Source organism: Danaus plexippus, chromosome 12 (assembly GCF_018135715.1).
Source record: "Danaus plexippus chromosome 12, MEX_DaPlex, whole genome shotgun sequence".
Taxonomy (NCBI): Eukaryota; Metazoa; Arthropoda; class Insecta; order Lepidoptera; family Nymphalidae; genus Danaus; species Danaus plexippus.
The window spans coordinates 2954234-2979025 of NC_083545.1; the positions used below are offsets into that span (position 1 = coordinate 2954234).

Below are 24792 nucleotides of genomic sequence, written 5' to 3' on the forward strand. Positions count from 1 at the left end.
TCACAGAACGCGTCTTATTCTATGGAGCATTAAAATCAATACCATCTAATGAACACAAAATAGAAACTCCAATAAGTCTTTATAAGTCTTAGGTAAGTGTGAGTTGAAAACTCTTAACCTTTGCTTTTGACCTTCATATATTATTATATCTTCCTATATCACTGGTAGATCTAATATATATATATATATTTTTTTTTTATTTATTTTTTTGTTAAGAAGGTCGTTTTGTTTCAGTATCAATCTTTTTCCATCTGATCAATAATTGGCTAACAACTGATAGTAAAGTACATAAAAATATATATCCAATACAATTTAACGTGTACTTTTAAATATACAATGTACGTAAGCCAAATTTAAAACTATAAATAATCATGATTATATCATTAATTACTATAGTAGAATAATAAAATATGACTAAAAGCTTTATATGTATGAGTTATACATAATAATTCAATATAAAATCCCTCAAAAATATACATGTTTGTCAGTAATTGTGAGATTTTTCCCGTTGTGGAGGCGCACACGTGCAGGTTGCAGGGTCGTCGGCTTTGCATCGTGATTCATGCTCAGGTACACAATAAGATTGCCAGCTAACTTTATGTTGTCTCTCCTTTACATTTAAATATTAAATGTTAACCTTACCAGCCACGGCTTCTGTTTTAAAACTAGACTCTATAATATTTTCAGAATAACACATCTATTTTATACTAAAATAAATATAATAACGTAAAAAATATATATAAAATAATGTTATACTGTTTATTCATTTGAATATGTAAAATGTATTACATTAGATACAGTATATGAAAACAAAAGTCACCAATATAGAAGCACGCCAACATCTAGTACAAGGTTAATATATTCAAAAGACGAAACTCAAAAAATACATTAAATTCAACTGATGATCCAATATAGAACGCGGCGTCTCAAAGTGAAATGGGTCCGAATACTCAGGTGCGCTCGCGCAGCGATGATACATTGTGATGCCGCGCAGCAAAATAGAATTAAAAGAAGAATGGACCGGCCCTTACAATGCGCGTACAAACACGGAGCTAAATCCCACCGAAATGCTTCAGGTGTTCGTGGTTAATGCCAAGGTTACAAGGCAGATAATAAAAATTAAGTTACTTTTAAAAAGTTTTATATAATACACGTATAAGTATATATGTAATAGTTTTTCATTGTGCTTTTTCTCTTTACAATTTTTTTTTTTTTGAAATTATTAACTATTCATTGTATTTATTTATTGTTATCATTTACAAGACACGCTACACAAAACTTCAAAATTGTAAACGGAAAATTTTATACTTGTATTATATATTCTAAACGAAGTATTATTTAGATTGTTTATATTATGTTAAATAATCGCCTAAATTATAATGTAACAATATCCAAAATCAAAATCAAAAGTAACAGTTTATTGACGTCACACTCTTGAGTGACGATAAGTGTAAGTTTAAATTAGTGCCATAGAAAGTAGTTTCTAGTCACCGTCATCCATGACAACCATATTGTAGTTGCAGATCAACATTTAAAGAGAAGAATATAAAGAGCTTCAAGCTATTTAACTTATCGAATGAAATTAAGCTACAGAAGTAGGTATCTTCTGCTTTCTACTTGACGTAATCATATGTCAGAGAGTACATTGTACTATCTTGAGCTCGTTAACTCATATAGGAACTGCTGTAAGTTGACAATACAACTAACATCTGGTTTCTTAAAATATTGTATTTTTCAATTCAACGGCTTCGGTTTTCATAAGGAATTTCAATAATCAGAAACAAAGCTAACATAATACTTTCGACTACTACAGACATCTATGTTTTAAACATGTCAAAAAAGTTAATACTTGTGATTATAGATGGCAGGATTTGGTATCGTGTAAAACAGTTATGCGCCATCTGTTGTCCAATAGCTATAATGTTCCAACCTAATACTACTAGTACAGACTATAGAGTTGTAGCATGATAGAATTTCTTCCAAATACTGTTTATGGCAACACTACACCTATATAATGGGTCGCCATATCGTATTTATCTCTATTTTGATTGGTCACTACAGTTGGCGCTCTTCATCTATTCGTGAATGAAAGATGCGTGCATTAGCATCCAAGCCAGCGGCGTCGGCCATTTTGCCGTCGCATAGGGGTGCGAGCAGAATTACAGAAACACATCCAGCCGCAGTGCGGCAATCGGTTCCTTATTCAGTACAAGTAAGTGTTAAAGAGAATTATCTAATAATAAACGAGATCTTGTATATTGTATTTTGCACCACGTATCTCCACCATAGATTCTTAAGTATTTATTGTGGTCGTTTTAAGGTGCAAAATAATCAAGCTCACCCATTCGAAAGCACAAAATAATTCTGTTTTCGTCAGTTACGAGCTTAACATATTAATTATTAAAGACCATTTCCAGATCCACGTGCTTCTACTTGAAATTTAACTTCATCACTTTGTTCCAGAGTGGATAAGACCGATTCATAATGTATCTTTACAATTTAACGCTGCAAGGCTCAACGGCCATTTCGCACGCCGTGCATGGTAATTTTTCTGGCACGAAACAGCAAGAAATAATTATATCTCGAGGCAAAACTTTAGAATTGCTAAGACCTGATCCAAATACTGGAAAAGTGCACACTTTAATGAAAGTGGAGATTTTCGGCGTCATTCGTTCTATGATGTCATTTCGACTCACCGGCGGCACTAAAGGTAATTAACCTTAATAACCACGTGGTCTCTGACGTTATACAGGTTCAACGCTTTGTAACTTTAATTTGCATTATCTTGCTCCATAGCCTTTTAGAAGGTATGTGGTATAACTAGATGCATAGAGTGAGACCAACGCGTCGCACTTGGTAATTTTAGTAATTGCTGGGATGTATCTCGTCTTGGTACAATTAAATATACTTACGTAAAGATGTTACTAGCTTATTGTATATGAATTTTGAACTAAAAATACTCTTCATTTACAGATTATATAGTTGTTGGATCTGACTCGGGGCGCATTGTTATACTTGAATATATACCTGCTAAGAACATTCTCGAAAAAGTACACCAAGAGACATTTGGGAAATCGGGATGTAGAAGAATAGTACCAGGGCAGTACCTAGCAATTGATCCGAAAGGCAGAGCTGTTATGATAGGTATGTTGAATTTAAATAATAATTAGTCTTATACATATGACATACTTTCAACTTTATTCTTTTTAAAAGCACGAATGATTAACTTATTCTTATTTTAGGTGCAATTGAAAAGCAAAAATTGGTATACATTTTGAACAGAGATGCTGAAGCTAGATTAACGATCTCGTCACCGCTGGAAGCTCACAAATCTAACACATTAGTATACCACATGGTGGGAGTTGATGTTGGCTTTGAAAACCCCATGTTTGCTTGCTTGGAGATAGACTATGAAGAGGCAGACTCTGATCCCACAGGTATGTGTATATATATATATATATATATATATAAAAGAATAGAAATTATACATCTTAAAAAAACAAATATTTCGATATTAGTGTGATTTTTTTGAGGTCCGTGTTTATGATTGGCAGTGACTTTATATTCCTCATCATATGATATCATCTTCATTAGATTACAATATTTTTCTTTTTCATCTAAGTCTGACAGTATTGTGTTGTTACAGGGGAAGCAGCTCAAAAGACACAGCAGACATTAACATTTTATGAGCTGGATCTGGGTTTAAATCATGTAGTAAGAAAATATTCAGAACCTCTTGAAGAACATGCCAATTTCCTTATAACGGTACCTGGTGGTAATGATGGCCCGTCGGGTGTACTTATCTGTTCAGAAAATTATCTAACCTACAAAAATTTGGGAGACCAGCATGATATTAGATGTCCTATTCCTAGAAGGAGAAATGATTTAGACGACCCAGAAAGGGGTATGATCTTTGTCTGCTCGGCCACACACAAGACAAAATCAATGTTCTTTTTCCTGGCACAAACTGAACAGGGTGATATATTTAAAATCACTATTGAAACTGATGAAGATATGGTGACAGAAATTAAACTGAAATACTTTGATACTGTACCAGTTGCAACTGCTATGTGCGTTCTGAAGACTGGATTTCTTTTCGTTGCTTGTGAATTTGGCAACCAGTAAGTTATATTTTTTTCTATAAATATATATCCATTATATGTCTATGCATTGGAACATGTGTTATTAGACTGTTCTAAAGACACTGACAAAAAATGCTAGAGCATATATCTCTGAACCAAGGTCCTCCCTTTCCATATGAGGAGAGTGCACACTGATATGAGACGAACAACCGTTACTTTCAACTTAATCTATACAAATTTTAAAGTTTCGGAATTGTATATACGTAACTCCATTGCATAGAAATTTTGCCTTTTTTCTATATTGCTGTCTTGCTTTGCAGCTACTTATACCAAATTGCACACTTGGGTGATGAAGATGATGAACCAGAATTCAGTTCTGCAATGCCATTAGAGGAAGGAGACACATTTTTCTTTGCTCCCCGACCTCTCAGGAACTTGGTGCTGGTTGATGAATTGGATTCCCTCTCACCCATACTAGGTATGGACCTAAATAATGAATTTTTAATATCAAGTGTGAATGCAATATCTTGATTTTTGTCTAATGATTATATTATTTTAGCTTGCCATGTGGCAGACTTAACTGGTGAAGATACACCTCAAGTGTATTTAGCATGTGGTAGAGGACCAAGATCTTCACTGAGAGCCTTAAGACATGGTTTAGAAGTAGCAGAGATGGCTGTATCAGAACTACCCGGTTCACCAAATGCAGTATGGACTGTGCGACGGCACAAAGATGGTGAGTTACATAACTATAACAGTAGAAATGTTGATAGTACAAGCTAATATATACGACTAGGTCTCCAAAAAATTGTGCTTGCTATCATACATAATAAAGCTATATGGAGCTTGATGATTAAAATCATTGGTCCGTGTTACTGATATACTGTGACGCTATCCAAACAACCACATATGAAAGCTCCTCATTATCAACAAGTTACTAATAAAACCCTGGCTGTTTGTCATACATAAACACCAGTGGTTTTTCTTTTCAGGATCTACATGGCGTTGAACATGTCAAATGGAACTCCTCAATAGAACAGGTAGGACCAAGAAGACAATGCCATGCTGCCTGCTGACAACAAATTTTTGGATTTTTTTTCATTAACAAAACAACCCATTAGCTTAGGTTTTACCATCCTGTTTTCTTTTGGTTACAGATGACTATGATTCATACATCATAGTGAGTTTCGTAAACGCTACGTTGGTGCTATCTATCGGTGAAACTGTGGAAGAGGTGACGGACTCTGGTTTTCTTGGAACCACACCGACATTGAGCTGCCACGCACTTGGAAGTGATGCATTGGTTCAAGTATATCCTGATGGTATAAGACATATCCGGGCTGACAAACGAGTTAACGAGTGGAAGGCACCCGGCAAGAAGTCTATTGTGAAATGTGCCGTCAATCAAAGACAAGTTGTCATAGCACTGACTGGAGGTGAACTGGTGTACTTTGAAATGGACCCGGTGAGTGTTTTTTTTTTTTTACCGACGTGTTTATAAGATTCGGCTTTCGGGCAGAATCTTATGAGAGTGGTGTTTAGCTGTACTATGCAGTGACAGGCCCACAACGTCGCAAATCATGCTAATTTCCCACTAAGTGGTTGAGGTTCGCACTTGGCATATTCCATAGCCAAACTGGAGTTACTTAAACTTTGAAGGTGGCAAAACCATGCCATGGACAAAATAAAATTTATTGTTTTATTTGTGCAATTATTTCTAAATTTGTATTTTATTTGTAGACTGGCCAATTGAATGAGTACACTGAACGAAAGAAGTTATCATCTGATGTATCCTGTATGGCACTGGGATCAGTAGCTACTGGAGAACAGAGAGCTTGGTTCCTAGCTGTTGGTTTAGTTGACAATACTGTCAGAATTATTTCACTGGATCCTGCTGTGAGTTACATGGATTTCTTATACTAATAGCTTATTTTTCTTGTATGATGATAAAAGGACACCCCTGACATATATGATTACAATCACCTAATATGCGTTATTCTCAAATATCTGAAAATATATTGCAATTGAGGCATACCTCTTCTAGAAAACAACATACTTAGCTCATTTATTTTTCAGGATTGTCTAGCACCTCGTTCAATGCAAGCCCTGCCTGCCAGCCCCGAGTCCTTGTGTATTGTTGATCAACCCTTTGAGTCTGGTGCCAAATCTGCTTTACACCTTAACATTGGCTTAAGTAATGGAGTATTACTACGTACAACTCTGGACTCTGTTAGTGGTGATTTAGCTGATACGAGAACAAGGTAATTTTTGAAAATTTTAGTTTAGTAACACTAATTATTAAAGCAAATTTGTAATGATGTAAAAATTACGCTCCGTGTTTCATCTGAAATACTTTGACGACCCATTAACCAGATCTGAACAAATATACTCGCATAATATAGACTTATCAAGCTGTAGAATTGTTTTTACATGAATCATTTCTTTTAAGATACCTGGGATCTCGCCCTGTGAAACTTTTCAAAGTTAGAGTGCAGTCAGCGGAAGCAGTGCTGGCTGTGTCTTCGAGGACATGGCTCGGTTATCAATATCAGAACAGATTCCATCTAACGCCATTGTCATATGAATGTCTGGAGTATGCTGCGGGATTTAGCTCTGGTGAGTAAACTCATCCTTAAATTTAAAACTAATATTATCGACGTATTTTCAAAGCGTGGCCTTCGGGCTGTGCTTTGTTAATAGTGGTGTGTAGCTGTACTATGCAGTGACAGGCCCACAACGTCGTAGATCATGCTGATTTCCCACTAGTGGTTGAGGTTGGCACTCGGCATATTCCATAGCCAAACTGGAGTCACTCAGACTGTGAAGGTGGCAAAACCATGCCGTGGACACTCTTAATTGAATTCTTTCTTTAGTGTATACCATTTTAAAATGGATTTCATATTAATAATAATTTTCTTAATTTCAGAACAATGTACCGAGGGTATAGTGGCCATTTCATCAAATACACTAAGAATTTTAGCCCTAGAAAAATTGGGCGCTGTATTCAATCAAACATTCCAACAATTAGATTACACACCAAGAAAGTTTGTTATAAATAGTGATAACAATCACATAATAGTTTTGGAGACTGACCACAATGCTTACACTGAAGAAATGAAGAAGCAAAGAAGGTTAATATATTATTTACATAGATATACATTAATTATCTATTAATAATACATTTCTTAATGATGACAAAAAATCACACAAAATACTACTGAAATTAACTGTTGAATAACCTGCAGTACTGATCCTACGTTCTAGAAATGTTTACGCTTTAACAAAAAAATATATATATTTAACTTTATATATATTATGTTTAGAGTGCAAATGGCACAAGAAATGAGAGAAGCTGCTGCTGGGGGAACTCCCGAGGAACAACAACTAGCAAATGAAATGGCCGACGCGTTCCTTTCAGATGTGTTGCCAGAAAATATATTTTCTTCCCCGAAAGCTGGTGCCGGTAAATATTTTTTTACGTATAACACGTGGCCACATTCTCTGGGCAAGAGCGGAATAAGTCTTGGAACTGTCCGACTCTAATCGGGTGTGGCCAGATGAACTCCGTGCGTTAATCCCAGACTATTTCTGTGAGTGGTTTGATTCAAGCACTGGAAACAATATTAAAATTAAATTTCTTCTACCTATTATTATTAAACGGGGTTAACATGCATCCATGAGTGTTGAAAAAAATTGCCCGACCTTGCTTCTCTTCAACAAATATTATTTCTTTCGAATTACTTTGACCAGTGAAAAATTTTTAAGTGAAACTCGTTCAGACCTGAAATTTAAAGCTAAATAATTTTCCATCAGGCATGTGGGCGTCTCAGATCCGTATACTGGACATGAGTGGCGGCGTGGGCGGGTGTAGCACTGTGTGTCTGCTACCGCTGGAACAGAACGAGGCGGCCGTGTCTTTGTGTGTAGTACGATGGGCCGCTCTCACTGACAACACGCCACATCTAGTAGTAGGGGTTGCCAAGGACGCTCTGCTGTCACCACGTAGCTGCTCTGAGGGCAGTCTACATGTTTATAAGGTACTGCCATACATTTCAAGTTCATAGTATTAAAACTCACAATAATATTGAATGTATGTATATTTCTAATGACTTCTTATATGAAAATTTTCACTTTTCTAGATTTATAATACTGGGAAATTGGAATTGGTACATAAAACTCCAATAGATGAATACCCTGGAGCGTTGGCGGCATTCAATGGCAAGCTGCTAGCAGGAGTGGGGCGGATGTTGAGGTTGTACGACATTGGTAGAAGGAAATTATTACGGAAGTGCGAAAACAGACACATTCCAAACCTCATAGCGGATATCAAAACTATAAGGCAGAGAATATTCGTATCGGACGTCCAAGAATCCGTGTTCTGTGTTAAATACAAGAAGAGGGAAAACCAGCTGATTATTTTCGCCGACGACACCAATCCCAGATGGATCACCAACACTTGTATCCTAGACTACGACACGGTCGCTATGGCCGACAAGTTTGGCAACGTAGCCGTTTTGAGACTGCCTCAGTCTGTGAGCGACGATGTGGATGAGGATCCGACTGGAAACAAAGCGCTCTGGGACAGAGGTTCGTGTCACAAAAATGATTTCAATATTTTTTGTGCGATTTAAATGATGAGACGAATTAAAATAACACATGCTAGACTTATGAAAACATTTGATTACCGTATTCTAACTCTGAGAAAAAAAAATTTTACCAGCGATGTGTGATCGATATTTTGTTTGTTAACCGGAGTTTTCTCGCAGGTCTTCTGAATGGAGCGTCTCAAAAGGGTGACATCACTGTTAATTTCCACGTTGGAGAGACTGTGACGTCTTTGCAAAGAGCTACTCTAATCCCGGGCGGTTCGGAGGCGCTGTTGTACGCCACAGTGAGCGGAGCACTGGGAGTGTTCCTACCGTTCACCTCCAGGGAAGATCACGACTTCTTCCAGCACCTTGAAATGCACATGAGGAGTGAAAACTCACCTCTGTGCGGACGAGACCACTTGTCATTCAGAAGCTACTATTATCCAGTAAAGGTGAGATTACTCTATAAATATGTATATGTATGTATGTTTTTTTTTTGTGCACATACTAATACATAATCTATATTGGGCATAGTTTACATTTATATAAGTAAAATAATGAATACCATAAAATGTACTTTTGTATAATCAATAAGAAAAATGTCTGGTGGACTGACTGACTGACTGGTCAGTCCAAAGTTAAGTCAGCAGCTGTCTGTGTAAGGCAGGTGTGTTACAACTTTGGTAGAGCAAGTAGCGGCTCCCCGCGACCAAGCCGGCGTCGGTCTGACGCTGGGCGGGCGCGCCCCGCGGACGGTCCCGAGAGTCGGCGGCGGCTGTACCGTCGCCGTAGTCTAGGGAACGGACAAATATCATGAACGTTTCGGCTATATAAGGAAGTTGTTTCAAATGTAATTATTATTAATGCCTTATATTCTTTTTTATTTCAACAGAATGTGATAGACGGCGATCTCTGCGAACAGTTCAACTCGCTGGAGCCGGCGAAACAGAAAGCCATCGCCGGAGACCTGGAGCGAACTCCGGCCGAGGTGTCCAAGAAGCTGGAGGACATCAGAACTAGATACGCCTTTTAAGTTTTGTGTGCTAATAAGTTCATTAATAAACATTAAAATAAGAAGACTCTTTTTTTTGTCAAAACCAATATTCATTTTAGGTCTCTTATTCGCTGATTCATATATGTATATACATACTACAGGCGACGTTTTTGGTTGTTTCGAGCAAATGAGTTAAGAATTTTACCAAATATTAAGCAAGATAAAACATGTCCGTTATTCACAAGAAATAAGCTAGGTCAGCATAAGCGTTATCGGTTACAATACATGTACGTGTGAACATTCGAAATTTCACTTATCTTAGTCGCAACATAAAAGGAAATTTTAGCAAAATTACGGCAATTAAAAATTAATTTTCCCGGATGGTAAATAGATTACAATTCTAAAATAAACAAAAAAAAGCGCAGCTCAGTGAGCTGAATAAATGGGTACGCTAATATTAGGAAGACGTAAAAGGAGGAACTTGGGTAGATATTTGTTACAAGTGGCGTCTTTTAATTATAATGTACTATAATTATTATTATGACTAATTATAATTAATAAAATTAATGTCCCTATGAATGGACGTCGCCGGGACAAGGTTGTGGGAACCTAATACTAAATTTAAGTGGCATAATATAAATAGCTATTAATTATAATGTAACAAATATTTATAATACTGAAACTATATTAGGTTAGGGATTGCAACGTCTGGGTATCAACTTTTATTTGAGAGCTATAATTACTGGCTTCAACCATTTTGCAGGAAACTACTAGAAAAAACGCCGAACTTTAAGAATCAAGACTATAATAGCGCCGAGGTACACAAAAACAAACACCCTAATTCGTTTTTCATCCCATTATTCTCTCATTGTACATTAAAAAACAGAAACCAAATGTGATTTGAAGATGGAACAATAATAAATCGTACACACTTCATACATTATTCCCTGAAACATTTATAACAAGTTCTTTAATAAACTCGTGTAGACAAAAAGTACTTAATAATATACAACTAAAAGAGTGTCATATACTATGTAAATCCATATTTCACTTTTATCGGCTAAGTTAGAAAAGCATAAAACACTTGTAAATAACCGGCTTGGCTTTACTGCAACAATTAAAATAATAAAGGAATAGCAATCACACCAAACCATAATCTGTGTCATAAGTGGTGGCCTAAATGTAAATTAGAAGAGTAACATTTCCTTTCATAAACGTAAAACAATCGTTACTATGACGATAATATCGACCGTGGGCCTTTCTGAGGCTTTCGCCTGAAGTTTTCACATAGCGTGCTAACCTCTGAAACAGTAATGGCTGAAAACGTCTAGACGACGTCGGACGGGGGCGGGCGGTTTGTTTTGGGTCAGACTTGTAATATTTTACATACGAACCAGTGAGACTGATGTAGCTCGCCAACGATGAATGCGAGTGAATCGAACCGCGACGCCCAGCCACCTGTGCGCGGGCGTCTGCTCTTAGCCTTTTAAAAAGCACTCCGGAGCACTCATTAGCCGGTGCATTGTAAATGCGGTTGGTAGGAATACAGAGTGCAATACGAAATATTAGAAAGTGGAATGTATATTACTGTGCAATGCTATCTGTCGGCAAATCCGTATCACTAGTTCAGCAGAAGAAACAGCAGTGGGCTCAGGAGAGAGGTACGTATCTCGCTTATGAACGGTCCGTGGTCGCTCGTTGCGTGGTTGACCATATTATATTTAATTGCGTGGTCGATCTAAGCACGCGCGCTTGCTTTACCGCAGCATTTTTGCAACGAATTGCGAAATAAATTCATTTCCACAAAGTGTTTCTTATATTAAGTTTATGTTAAAAATAACGCGTAAGGATTGTTTATGTGAAGTGCGGTACGTACTTATAAAATATACTTACAAATGTTTCATATATTTATTAAAATAAACAACATCTAAAACCATAGCATTAAAAATATAAGCTTTACATTCTGTAGTACTTAATTTATATATTTAAGAGTTATTTATTTATTTACCTATTTTTTTTTTAAATTATTTAATTGTTTTTGTAGACTATAGATTAATTTTATTTTTTTTCAACAACATTGATATTTTTTATTATTCAATTAGACATTAATATTATTAGAAACTATTTCTTAATAAATATCATATGACTGGAACACGAAATGGATTCAAATATATTAACTATCGTTTTAGCAACGAGCAATTAAATTTTGTTTCGCAGTTTAGAAATCTATACTATTTTGATCTCTATAAAAATTTTCTGGTAAAAGATTCGAGTAATTGTGTGATCACGCATCCACAACACTATATGCTTCGTAATTAGAAAGTGTATATAAATATATATTATAAGTTGTGTATACAAACAATTTCACCGTACAAAATAAAAGCCAGGAGTAACCAGTTCTCCAATTATAAAGGTAATAATACTATTGAAGAGACAAAAACGCTATTGTGTCATTTCCTGCCTTGTTAAAATACAAATGGTCAGCACTTGTTTCCGGAATGGCAGTTATAAAAACCATTCACTGAAGCAATCCACAATTTAAAGTTACGAAAGAGGGAATTTTTTTGCTTTTCATTTTAAGAGAACGATTTATCCAATATAACCAATATTTCAGGTGGTTTTTGGACTACGTTACCTTATAGGAAAACAATAGCTTACATAAACTATTTAGTATTTAATAATTAATTTAAATAATTCATGACATATGGTTAAAGTGATAAACAATTACAAGGAAGATAGTTACGAGTCTGTTATATTCATTACACAAAAGACATTTATGATTTATTCACAGCGAACACCTCATCCACATTTATAATTTAATACCATTTAGTCAAGCTTAGAGCCATCTAAATAAAAAAGTAAAACAGTCTTCCAACTAAAATTTAGTATATTTAAAAGCAAGTCAAATAATAGAAGTTTATCGATTTCACCATAATGACAATTAATTTTTTATCTGCTATACTTTTGTATTTTTTTTTTTCATTACACCGTGACACATCAAAGACAAAACCTCACCCGCTATATATATAATCTATGGAAGTTCAAGGTTTACATCAAAGGTGTTTTGAATATCGATGACCTTAATGCCAATGAACTAGGAGCATTAATGAAATAGTAATGGATTTGCCGCTAGAACATAACGGACAGTTGATACTTGTTCCCGCTATATATACATACATAAATTGCTAAATATATTGTATTTATAGTGAGATAATGACTTCCTTATCTAAAAACGTAAATGTATTACAATTAAAACATTTTTCAAAATATAATATTACGTCAGATATTCTGACAAAATTGTATAATGTGTATCAATACTAAATATATATACTAATTAATATTAATGTCAAGCCTTCCATGTTTAGAGCAAACTGTCTATTATCTATGGATGTTTTTCTAAGAACGGGTTTGTTGAAGAGACTAAAACTGTTTGTGTCACTTTTAACTTATATTATATAACGTCATATATGAGCGTCTGTGAAATGACATAATATATTTATAATTTCATAAATCAATGTTATAAAAAGTATATAAATAAAGTAATAAACATAATTATTGTTTTATAAAATATTGTTCACATAATTAATTTATTCCAACGAAATTTATTTTACTTATATATGAAATCCTGGCAGTATAATAACAAACACTAGATCATGTTTTCATCGAAACCTAAAACTTTATTTTATCCATAAATTGTCAGCGATATGCATATTTTCTTCAATTTATAGACTAAATAAATCGTTTAAACTTTAGGTAGGGGTTTAAATTTAAGATAAAATCTTCCGTAAACCGTACTAAGGCAATTAAAAAGCGAATTACATAATAATCTTAAATGAGACTTTTTATTTAGATTTGGCTGATGTGGGAATGGCTCAATTAGGTCTTTTACTTAAGGATTATATATAACGCTAACCATTTTATTTAGATATATGTGTTTATATAAAGAATTTTATTTTTAGTAGAATCTCGTAACAGATAAAATAAAATTAACATTTATCAGACATTCGTATAATTTATCCACATATATAACAAACAAAGTGACCGTTAATATTATATAAAAGCTGACGTAGAATTAATATAATGAATTAAAAACATCACACTCGTGAATTTATTGCCCGTGAAAGCGTATCGGGTAACGAAATATGCAACTCGGCTCGGCGTTAAGATAATCTTTTTGGGTTCTTATATGCCTGCTAATTAGAGCAAATGCGCTAGTTAAGAGTATATCATTATTAATATTTATTTTTCCTGGTGTATTATTGTTAAAAAAATATTTTATATAAACAAAAAAATCGATTAAAACCTCAAATATATGTATGAAATGTCAATATTAAAGGAATGCAATTAGCTAGGGAATTCTTGAAGAGCGCGAAAAGACGAGTTTAACGAACTAGAATTTCTAAGAACTTTTTTAATCAAATCACAGTCGAACACGTAAACGAATTTATCGGTATATGTATTTAATTATTCTGGATAGGTATCGGTAAACTCATCACTATAAGTCTACATGTTCATATTATTTCTTTTCCTTGCTCCACTTACGATCTATCGACAAAACTTAAAGTAGGTAACGTTGTTAAAGGGGATTTCTTAGAGGCATTCTTTACCGTTTAAAGAAATGGCTCATTCTAAAATGACTTGTGACACGAAATACAGCTAACATTGCATTGACTTTTAAACTTATTTTTTTTAATACAGTTGTAATTTTTTATCAGAAGAGATGTCACATCTTTACCTTCCCTGGGGCTCGGGAGAGCGGTATGCTAACCGTTTGCAAATACGAAATCAATTTGCGAGTTCGCTGGACCTACATAAACAGTCTTCATTCGAATACCAAGAGCCGATCCATCGACAGAGAAGCCCCAGTCTACCACCGATCCATAACGTCCAAGTCAAAAAACAAGACGACACCAAAACAGCAAAAGAGACGATAAATCGTAATGTTTCTGCTGCAAAGAGATTTGCATTTTACGACGATGACGCGGAAGGTGACACCTCTGGTTACGGAAGTGAAACTGTCAATCAACACAACATGAACCAATGTGGAACCTTCTATGACATGGGCAATAACAACCCCGTGGTGGCGTGGCAGCAAAATGGAAACGACAACAGGTAATAAGGATTAAACTCTGAAACCAGTGTTAGAAGTATAGATTAGAATACTCACGCTAATATTGGCCTATTGCGATAGGTCAAGCATTAGGTATATTTTTAAACTTAACCGCAAACATTACCAAGAATAACATTATAAATCATTCAGTGGTTATAACTTTTTTTCATATTTTTATATTCAAATAGAAACTGTATGAAAAGCCGTGTCTGGAAACCTATTTATTTTCCGAATCGAGGGCATCTTACTTTTAATTTTCCACACGCAGCCCGGTGGCGACGCCGCGCCGACGGCGATTATACCTTGCCGGTCGGTCATTGTTCGTTAACAATAGCCACCGACAACCTTAATACCAATTTATTAATCAAATAATTACTTAATTGTAATACGTACGTTAAGATATATTCGTTATCAAAAGTATGTATTCGGATAAAAATGTTTTCTTAATTCGTGCAACATAATATACATATTATAAATAAATCAAAACAACTTAAAATTCCCACACATCAAAAAAGTGGTAACGAGTTACTATTGATTTAATTTAATATACGACATAGGAAACCTTCAAGTGGTCGGTCTGGTATGACAGACGGGGCGTTGTCGGCTCGGAGTACGTCCGGGGTGGACGAAGGAAGGCCTCGCTGGGGAGACCGGGGGGTCGCCACAGGACGACTATGGGAACCGACAGCCCCCACGGCTAGATTACCACAGGTATGTTACTATATACAAGCCACTTAACTCGATACACCTTGACAGTTGATACATTGATATCATTAAATGCACCTTCAACATTGTCATAATATAATAATATCGTTTAGTAGTCATTAATCTAACAATAAAGGAAATTAACAAAAATATTCAATCTCATTCTGATCTGTAATCGAAAAAATGTGTCGTTTAAATACACGAAGAAATTTATTTAAGTTGTACAAAATGTCATCGACAGCATGATTTACTTAATTTAAAGAAAATTATAAAATAATCTTACTTATAAAGCATGCAGTGATTATTTCATCCCATGAATGTTATGATTCCATTTAAATGAATCACGTGATCACGGTTGCTGAAAAGTATCCGAAACGTCGGGAGTATATCGTTTTTTTACAAAAATAAAGCACGCGCCGTATATCCGAATAATATTAGTTCCATTTAAATGAATAAAACTCGCGAAAGTGTTAGATCTCATAATGTTATGATTTATTGGCCCACTAAGTTACAACTACCCATAAAATGAGTACAATACATAGCGAGGTCTAATGTGTTATACATATGTACATACAAACTTCAAATTCTCATCGTTATCAAACTGACATTTGACAGATACATTCTATAACTTGCTATGGAAAACCCTCGTGGAGTAAACGCGACTTGATTATTTAGTAATCGCTTACTTATAAAATTACATTAAAATTGCGTACCATTGAAAATTTCAGAATATTAATAAATCACCCTTGCAAAATTTATTTATAATAAACCGTTAAATCTTCTTTATAAAATTAAAATTTTCTTTTAATAATAAATGCAAAACTTTGTGAGGAAATGCGGAAGTTTATTGCACTTTTACGCAGAAACAAGTTAACGGATTTTAATGAAAATTTCAAGTAACTTGTAGTTTAGACATAAGAATGTTTTTCTTTCTAAACTACAAATTATAGGTTACAATTTTTAAAAATTCTGTGTAGTTTTGCAAGGAACACTATATACTGTTTTGTCTAAGGTCACATGTCAGTTGTCACAGACTATATATGGCGCTGGCAGTTGGTTTCCATAGGTTTTTGTTTTAAGTATGACATTATTAACGAATCTCTGAACCAAATACCGATATTCACGTGGACGAAGCCGTGGGAGTAAACTATTTTTGCCAAACATGTACATTCAAAACAAATTATGTTCTACTTTACATTTCAAATATTTAATTTTGAAGTATAAACTGATTTTTTTTATATTTCAGATGCCGAATCAAAAAAAAGGCACTCCATCGTGGTTGGAACGTGGCCTTAATATGATTGAAAGAGCATCTGATGTAATTATTGTCGACCAAAGCTCTACAAATTCAGGTTTAGACTGTGATCGATCTTCTTTACATGGAAGTGATGAAGGAAGGTATGTTATAAGTTATGATATTTAATGCTATGTGTTGCATATACATTGCATATATTTATGCAATGTATAAACAAGTAACTTAATCATAGATGAATTTTTAGATCGTTTCTCAGAGGACAAAATGTACCAATTGAACCTGAAATAAAAGCTCAAAGAGAAAGCAAACGTATGAAAGCTCTTGAACTACAATCCGCAATATTAAATCAACTCGAAGAACGGGAAAAACAACGCCAAGAAGAGAGGGAGAGAAAAATAAAAGAAGAGCGATTAGAGGAGTTGAGAATTCAACGACAACAAGAAGAAGATAAATTAAGATTAGAAGCAGAAAATAAGCGAAATATAGAAAAGCAACTTCAAGAACAACGTAAATTAGAAACGCTTAAAAAGGCCCTTGAAGATGCTGAAATAAAAGCAAGACAAGAAAAAGAAAAAAGATTTAACTACCATAGAAAAATGGCGTGTTTAAATAATTCAAATGAAAAAAGTAATCCAAGTGACAAAGAGAACGAATCACTTCCACCAGAAGAATTGCCCAGTCCAACTAAGTCATGCAGTCCCACAAAATCACACAGAACTTATAACGTTCAATCAACAACTAGCGAAAAGAAGGAAAATAATTCTCAACAAACTTCAACTTTCAACTCTCCCAGGTCACTAACGGCGAGCAATTTGAATTTATTTATTCACAACATGGCCCCTTTATCTTTAACAGAAAATCAATTTAATATTGTGCCAATCGGAATTACTAATACCGCTGATATCGTTAATTGCCAAACAAACAATATACAACTAGCCGTTTTAGTACCTCAAAATAAAAATATATGTACCATGTCATTATTAAATTCATCGCATGTCGGTGATATGGGAGAAATTGAAAAAATTCTTACGCCTAGGAAATATCGAACACTTAGAACGAGAGACGCCTATACTCAAACTGATCCGTATAAGCTGTGCTCTTCTGCCTTTGGCAAAGACAATGACGAAAAAGAAAGAAGTATAGACAAGGATTATCCTAATATAGATGAAAATGCTCCTCAAGAATCTCACCGCATTTCCACCAAAAAAGAAAGACGTCTCAGGTCAGAGGAAAGGTTTAAAAAAGATATAGAAAGCCGTCCAAAATGGGGAGCCAATAAACCTATAGCGCAATACAAGAAACAAAGTGAGAAGGATCCGTTCTACGTACAAAAAAGAAAGGTCCGACATTATTCGTCACATTCAAGCGAGGATAGCCGATCACCGAGCCCGCAAACAAGAAGCGATAAAACATTAAGCGTCAGCCTGAAACAACGTAACTCATTGAGCCAGTCGCATTGGAAAAATAAACGCGTTAATCAAGATCTCTCAGTAACAGCTTACAAGGTCTCAAATAAAGGAATTCCAGAATTTACATCCCTGAGTCAGATAACAGGAAACGATAAAAGTGCAACGAAGGAACTCTCTCAAACGAATTCCTTAAAAAGGCTTACTTTGTCCCAAAAATTTATAAACGACAAGTATGGAAGTAGAAAAATGTCATTCGATGATGTACACGACAGAACCACAAGATGCAGCTTAAGCGACTTGGATAACCCAAAGAGAGATAATGATAAGTTATTTTTTAAAACAAATGTTTCCCCTAAAGACCAAGCGGATATTTATAAATCGAAAATAAGATTGTGAATATATATATATATATTTTAAACAAGCTTATCTAGTATTAAAATCTAGCTTAAGAATATTGCGTGCAATAATACAATAAAATCAAGTGAATAATATTGATCCAGCGGTTGGTATCTATTGGAACCGTCAGCTATTTAATCGATGTTCGCTATCACTTGTGTCGCGTCGTAGTTTCTGTATAGACTAACCCACGTTTTTCGTAAAAGCTGGTCTCATTGTGGATAGATAGATTCATAAAATGTCATCAAAACTTGACGATTTATTTGATAAAAAGAAAGATGAGGCTCCAATGCTAGATTTATCCAAAGTTACAATAAATACTGCAGAAGAATATCGTGCCGTTTTGGACAAAGTTCCAGACTTTAAAACAAGGCCGGAAAAGGTTGGATTTTAAAATCTTATTCATAAAAAACTTGTCGTTATGATTGATATTATTTCCGATTTATTTTTAGGTACGGCCGGAAGATGTCAAAATAAGAGATAGACCAGAAGATCGGAAAACTAAAACACCAAAAAAGGAAATTCGTGCTTATGAAAAATTTGGTACACGTGGTTATGAAGAAAAGCACTTTACTTTTATGGACCCGGTACCCGTGGAAATGCGAGGATTGAAATTTGAAGAACTCTGTGCAGTGCCAATTGAATGGCGGATGCTTACATCAATAAGACCAAAATCTAAGCTTGACGAAGAGTATTTCAACAGGTACGATCATGATAATTTGTGTTTAGATAAGTAGATTGTTTGTATTAGAGAATCTAGATTAAATTGTGGTAAACGCCAATATAGGTAGATATAAATTTTTAGCGATGAACACTAAAATAATGTTTGAAAGAGATTATTACTTTTGCCATTTAAAGCGTAAGTTTGAAAGTATAACATCCAATATTGAAAGGATTTTAAATTGTAACAAAAAGCTTTTTCGGTTCGATATTATATTCATAAATAGGTGGATTGATATAGCATATTTTTCAGATTAATAGAACTTGGAAAATCTGAATTGAAAACTAAAGCCAGGGAAAAGAGGGAGCATGCGAAAAATAACATGATTAGAAAAACTAAAACTCGCTCGGGTGTTACGGAGACACGCATCGTATCGTGCGCAGAGTGCGGGGAAGAGTACTGCAATGGTATGTTTACTGTTATCAAAACCATTTAACATATAAAGATAATTATAATATCAATTCTATTTTTTCATAATACGTACATCAAAACCTTCTCATTTAAATATATCATAATTTCAGGTAAAATGTGTATGATAACAAACTACGACATGTTCGCGCGACTTAAACTAGAAGTTGAAACCAAGACTCGCACTCAAGCACCTCCAGCGGAACACAGCAAGTTGCGACGAGTACGACGACGAGTGAGAAGGAAACGCACTAAGAGTGCTGCACCAGCCTTCACACGGAATACCACAAGAAAATCTGGCGCCAGAAGCGACACTGAACATTAAACATAACTGTAGTCAATAACTGTCATCGAGGCTATAAACTTTTGACAGCTATGACATTTAATATTGATTGACTTTTAACGCTATCACTTAAATTAATATGGCCGATTTCAATCCGTTTCACTTTTCCATTAATAAGATATCAGATAATTTATTTGACACGTATAATTAAAAAACTCTCAAGCTTAAAGCTATTTTGCACTATATGCATATGGAGTCAGCCCCAATAGTATGTAATAATTTTTAATCAGCATTGGTTTGTGAACTCAAATGTACATCTCTATCAAGATAATCTTATTATACATATCCTGCCCGTCTTTTCTTCTAGAAACTTCTCCTAAATGCCGAAATGATGATATTCATTTTATATGCTAGTTTATATATATTTGAATACAGCCAACAATTTAAAACATATACATATAATCTAGTCGGTAATATATAGGTATGTAATTTAAGTTGAATCTCTTTGTATAAGCTATTTGACTGTTGGTTATTGTAATTTTTAATAATAATATACTAATTTATATTGCTTCGTCTTTCCCTTCTTTCCTTTATGCCATCACTAACATCAGTATATCTTTAGATTTTAAGTTATACTTGTATTTTTTCTATTACCATTACTTAAAATATATTGTGATTCCTTGAAAAAGTATACTTTAAACGATGCCTAATCATCATGAACGATTATTTTTAATTGAAATTAATTCCAAAAAAATAATAAATGGTTTTCAATATTAAAATCAGATATGAAAAACGTACTAAATGAAGCCATTTGAAATAAAAAGAACAAATTAATATCACTCTTTATTGATTTTAAAAAAATATTTATATTACAACGTTTTAGAGCCTAACATACTCAAGATATTTCCCTTATCAATTTAAATCTGATAACACTGTCGCGACACGAACAGCTGACCTACAACCGACTTTTATTGCTAGAAATATGAAGCCAAAAATATATTTTATCCATAGAGAAATGATGACACTATGATCGTTACATGGGATACCTATCCGCAACTGTGATTATTAATGAACCTTTAGGCCCTAAGTACAAGATGTCCAATAAAAATAAATAACTGAGCACAATAAGAAACACAAACAAATGAAAATAAAACTTTTCAAATATCTTCCTTACAACAAACTCACCTAAAGAAATAGAAATAACAATATAAATTATTATGGTCCAAACACCACAAGTCCGGGTAAAGGAATTTTGCTTTTATAATATACTCTTAGAGACTTACATATAACATTACTATTGCAACAAAAAAATAATAATATTATTAAAAATTACCTCCTGACACAAACATATCACAAGATAGAGAACAAAGTAAAGATACATACAAACACTCCGGGCTAAGATCAAAGAAAATGTTATAAAAGAATCCTGAGTTCTATTTCTCGAGTCGAAACAGCATTCCCTACACAGCCTACACAACCCATTATATTTATTTATTCACCAACATAAAAAAATCCGAATTACAAATGACTTCAACGTGATGCTGGTTATTACTTAGAAGATGCTCCGAGACTTAGACTATTCATAAATAATAATGTTAGTTCAGACATGTTATACCCAAAAAAAAAAAAAATTATAATCTTAATTTAAAAAAATTAACATTTCCAATTACTTGATATTTTATTCTTACAACTAGTATACAAAATAGGAATCTGCAATAAAAGATCGATGTTCATCTGAGCCAGCAAGGTTATGTGATAAATTATTATACATTTATATAAATTCAGCACAAAAGAGCATTGACTTAATAAACATGGACGGAAAATCCACAAGCTGATAAAACAACACATGAAACAGATAAATAATCGGAGACTATGATGTTGGTCCAAATTTAAAATTTTATTTTGTACCCTCGTATATTGTTAGTATGACGTCATAATCACAACGAATAAAACAATGTGATGGAATAATAATTAAAGATTTACGCACAAATGGAATGGAGTCAAGACACTTATTCTACAAGCACCAGAAGTTATTTTTAGAACATTTATTTTATACATAAATGTCGTATTAGGAAACCTACAAGATAAAGATTATACCTTGGCCCTTATTATGCTACGAAACATAGTCCACGAAGCCAAAGCAAAAAAAAAAAAAAAACTAACACCAAAAAATATTGCAGATTCCGAAAGTTTTCCTCGTAAAAATATAATGACTCTTCTAAAATATATATAAAAAAAAAATATCTATTATGCATTAACGAAAACAATATTAAATTCAAAGTCATAACATAAAATATGAAACTAGGTAATCATGGACGTAATCGAAATGAATGTGTTGAATTAATTAAATGTTAAATTCTCACTATAAAAATCTACAAATGTAATGTCAGTCCCATTATAATTATTATTCAATCGTTCTATTTTATGACAGCGCATATCTTATGGGTTAAAGATCGCTAAGAAATTTAAGTATGTCATATAATCTATTAAACATTTTAGAGTTGTAGTTCTATGAGGCATTGAGCTAGGGTTGACAATCACTTCACATTGTTTACTTCACTGGTCTTTGCGAGCCTTCTTTTTGCCCTTTTTGGATACTTTAGCATCTGTCCAAGTATCTGGAAGTTATAGAAACACAATACAATACTATTCAAATGGATAATTAGATCAAAACTATAATTTAAAATTATTTAAAATACCTCCAAGTTCATCAAACACTGGGCCGGCTGGTTTATTCTCTTGTGGTTCGGATGGTTCCACACTCTCTTCCTCCACTTTCTGTGCCTTGGCTACAACGGAACCCTGAAAACAGTTTTAATAGTGACTTAAATATATTTGACTTATTATAAGGAAGCTTTATGAATCATTAATTTTACTGCAGTAATATAGTTTTGATGTTAACTAACAAATTTTAAAAACAAAAAGTTTTACAATAAAAATAAATAATAATCTGTATAAGGACATGGAAAAAAATGTTTAAAATAGTAATGGAAGTTCACTATAAAAAGTATTGTGGCTATTGTTACCTCTGAAGCCTTTTTCTTGTTTTGTTTCTCTTTGTTTTCCTTCTTCTTGTTACTTCTAAGATCTTTGACCTCAGTCAACTCATTTTCTGGAACCTCATCCTCCACAACTTCACCAGACGCTACTTGGTCCAGACGCTCAGCCTGATTAAGAAAAATAAAATGTTACTGTTATGTGAGCTACATTTTATAAAAATATTTTTGAAAAAAATTGTTGATGTCTATGGAAGTAATGATGGAAGTTATTAAAATAATTGTACCTCCTTAAGGACTCTCTGCAACTCTTCCACTTGCGCCTGAAGAGCTCGGGCAGCCTCCTCATCAACACCTGGACCTTCGACACTCAACACCTTAATAACTTCTGAGGACTCCTTCACTGGCTCTGGCCGAGGAGCAACAATTTCAGTGTCCTTAACCTTCTTCTTATTCTTCTTTGAAGGACTTTCTTTCTTCTCCTCCGAGCCTTTTACTTTCTTCTTATCACTCTTCTTTGGCACCTCCTCCCATACACCCTCATCAAAGTCTGCAGGCTTCTCAGCATCAACAGCTGATTTAGCTTTCTTGCCCTTTTTCACGTCAGCAGCTGCCTCCTTCTTGACAAGTTTGACTTCAACCTTTTCTTTGGGCTTTGGTTTCTCAACATCTTTAACTTTCTCCTCTTTTTTCTCCTTTAGTGGAGATTTTTTTGAAGTCTCAGCCTTTGATTTTGAATCATCATTAGATGTTCTAATAGGGGACGACTTCTATAAAACAAGACACAAATTTAATAAGTAGAAAATATATATATATATATATGTAAGTGGATAAAATCCACGATATATTTAGAATATATCCAACGGTGTAAAATTATTTAACGAATTTTTCATTTTATTTTAAAGCATATGTTTAAAGGTTAAAAATAAAGTGAGCTGTTTCGACCTAGTTGCTTCCTGAGGTTCAGAACAATACTATTTATGTTGTCGTGACATACCTTTTCCTTGTTTTTCCGTTTCTTATTTGAAGATTTCCTGTCATCAAGTACCAAAGGTAACTTATCAAATTGCGGTTGCTCCGCGGTGTGGAAACCGAATATAAATACGAGAGTAGCACATATTAAAACAACTGCTACTGCCGCCACGGGGAACAAAAACTGTGTATGAGACACTTGCCTTAGCAACTCCATATTAAAAAATAATTTCTGAATAGTTTTTACTTAACAGTCCACATAAAAACGTTTCGATAAGGTATGATAATGTCGAATAAATTAATTTCAAAGTGATAAAAGCAGACACGGAGACATGATGACGCGGCTGTGACGTGCCAAAAATTGCAATCTGACAGTGTGACCATATTTTACTGTGTATTAATATTAATTGATTAAGACATGTCTTTTAAATATTTTTAAAAGAAAACATATAATTTAAAAATCAAACTCAATCTTAAAACTATCATCCGAAACTTAAGATACCAACAGTACATGGTATATAAAAATATAGTAAAATTTTAATTTTTTTGTTAATTGTTGTTAAATTTTTACTGTTGAAGAAATTTTCTTTCTTGTATCTGAAGAAAGATCTAACTTTCCTAATTTTTAAAAAGAATAACTTATCAACAAATTACAACTTTATAGTTATGTGCAACATCTTTAATAATTAACTGTCCCAAAGTTTTCGTCTCATTCACTGATTTATTAATAAGAAAGTAATTAAAACAAATTTTATTAATATCTTTAGTTAATCACGCTTTATTACCCTTAATTCCATATCATATCTGTTAGGAAAAATATTAAACAAAACATATTATTCGAATTTCAATTTATAACAACCAAATATATAATT

The 24792-nt window shown here is 33.9% G+C and overlaps 4 protein-coding genes and 1 long non-coding RNA gene across 7 annotated transcripts; 3 read left to right on the forward strand and 2 right to left on the reverse strand.

The window, feature by feature from the left end:
• Positions 1-2046: 2046 nt before the first annotated feature.
• On the forward strand, positions 2047-9748 carry LOC116772258 (splicing factor 3B subunit 3). 2 transcript variants are annotated; one of them, XM_032664361.2, is made up of 17 exons: positions 2051-2212; positions 2464-2710; positions 2974-3144; positions 3243-3437; positions 3647-4121; positions 4403-4560; positions 4642-4818; positions 5240-5547; positions 5823-5978; positions 6159-6343; positions 6532-6698; positions 7009-7213; positions 7406-7545; positions 7896-8119; positions 8222-8669; positions 8849-9123; positions 9564-9748. In XM_032664361.2, the coding sequence occupies exons 2-17, from the start codon at positions 2485-2487 to the stop codon at positions 9702-9704; spliced, it is 3651 nt and encodes a 1216-aa protein (XP_032520252.1). In that variant the 5' UTR covers positions 2051-2212; positions 2464-2484; the 3' UTR covers positions 9705-9748. The 2 variants fall into 2 exon arrangements, with proteins under 2 accessions (XP_032520253.1, XP_032520252.1); XM_032664362.2 differs by lacking the exons at positions 5823-5978; positions 6159-6343; positions 6532-6698; ... (4 more) ...; positions 8849-9123; positions 9564-9748 and adding an exon at positions 5075-5122 and having other exon boundaries at positions 2047-2212; positions 5240-5378.
• Positions 7069-7993, reverse strand: LOC133319081 (uncharacterized). The gene is made up of 2 exons (XR_009752780.1): positions 7864-7993; positions 7069-7693 (listed from the first exon to the last, which is right to left on the reverse strand). It is a non-coding gene; the product is annotated as an uncharacterized LOC133319081 (long non-coding RNA).
• Positions 9749-10968: 1220 nt separating the features above from the next.
• Positions 10969-18541, forward strand: LOC116772607 (intersectin-1). 2 transcript variants are annotated; one of them, XM_032664840.2, is made up of 5 exons: positions 10969-11326; positions 14381-14777; positions 15333-15486; positions 16727-16878; positions 16980-18541. In XM_032664840.2, the coding sequence occupies exons 1-5, from the start codon at positions 11194-11196 to the stop codon at positions 18538-18540; spliced, it is 2397 nt and encodes a 798-aa protein (XP_032520731.2). In that variant the 5' UTR covers positions 10969-11193; the 3' UTR covers position 18541. The 2 variants fall into 2 exon arrangements, with proteins under 2 accessions (XP_032520731.2, XP_061378289.1); XM_061522305.1 differs by lacking the exon at positions 10969-11326 and adding an exon at positions 11386-11533.
• Positions 18542-18761: 220 nt separating this feature from the next.
• LOC116772374 (uncharacterized) lies at positions 18762-20166 on the forward strand. The gene is made up of 4 exons (XM_032664542.2): positions 18762-18922; positions 18993-19243; positions 19514-19668; positions 19783-20166. Exons 1-4 carry the CDS (start codon positions 18779-18781, stop codon positions 19992-19994), a joined length of 762 nt encoding a protein of 253 aa, XP_032520433.2. The 5' UTR covers positions 18762-18778; the 3' UTR covers positions 19995-20166.
• A 616-nt stretch (positions 20167-20782) lies between these two features.
• On the reverse strand, positions 20783-24279 carry LOC116772373 (triadin-like). Its single transcript, XM_032664541.2, has 5 exons — positions 23946-24279; positions 23236-23718; positions 22979-23119; positions 22652-22754; positions 20783-22570 (listed from the first exon to the last, which is right to left on the reverse strand). The coding sequence occupies exons 1-5, from the start codon at positions 24135-24137 to the stop codon at positions 22509-22511; spliced, it is 981 nt and encodes a 326-aa protein (XP_032520432.1). The 5' UTR covers positions 24138-24279; the 3' UTR covers positions 20783-22508.
• Positions 24280-24792: the final 513 nt, after the last annotated feature.

Coding starts and splice junctions, on each gene's coding strand:
- LOC116772374 (XM_032664542.2), top strand. CDS start 18,779: ATGTCATCAAAACTTGACGATTTATTTGATAAAAAGAAAGATGAGGCT. Junction 18,923..18,992: donor TTAAAACAAGGCCGGAAAAG/GTTGGATTTTAA, acceptor ATTTATTTTTAG/GTACGGCCGGAAGATGTCAA. Junction 19,244..19,513: donor GACGAAGAGTATTTCAACAG/GTACGATCATGA, acceptor CATATTTTTCAG/ATTAATAGAACTTGGAAAAT.
- LOC116772373 (XM_032664541.2), bottom strand. CDS start 24,137: ATGGAGTTGCTAAGGCAAGTGTCTCATACACAGTTTTTGTTCCCCGTG. Junction 23,719..23,945: donor AACGGAAAAACAAGGAAAAG/GTATGTCACGAC, acceptor CTTGTTTTATAG/AAGTCGTCCCCTATTAGAAC. Junction 22,755..22,978: donor ACAAGAAAAAGGCTTCAGAG/GTAACAATAGCC, acceptor AACTGTTTTCAG/GGTTCCGTTGTAGCCAAGGC.
- LOC116772258 (XM_032664361.2), top strand. CDS start 2,485: ATGTATCTTTACAATTTAACGCTGCAAGGCTCAACGGCCATTTCGCAC. Junction 3,145..3,242: donor AGGCAGAGCTGTTATGATAG/GTATGTTGAATT, acceptor TTCTTATTTTAG/GTGCAATTGAAAAGCAAAAA. Junction 3,438..3,646: donor GGCAGACTCTGATCCCACAG/GTATGTGTATAT, acceptor GTGTTGTTACAG/GGGAAGCAGCTCAAAAGACA.
- LOC116772607 (XM_032664840.2), top strand. CDS start 11,194: ATGCGGTTGGTAGGAATACAGAGTGCAATACGAAATATTAGAAAGTGG. Junction 14,778..15,332: donor CAAAATGGAAACGACAACAG/GTAATAAGGATT, acceptor TATACGACATAG/GAAACCTTCAAGTGGTCGGT. Junction 16,879..16,979: donor CATGGAAGTGATGAAGGAAG/GTATGTTATAAG, acceptor ATGAATTTTTAG/ATCGTTTCTCAGAGGACAAA.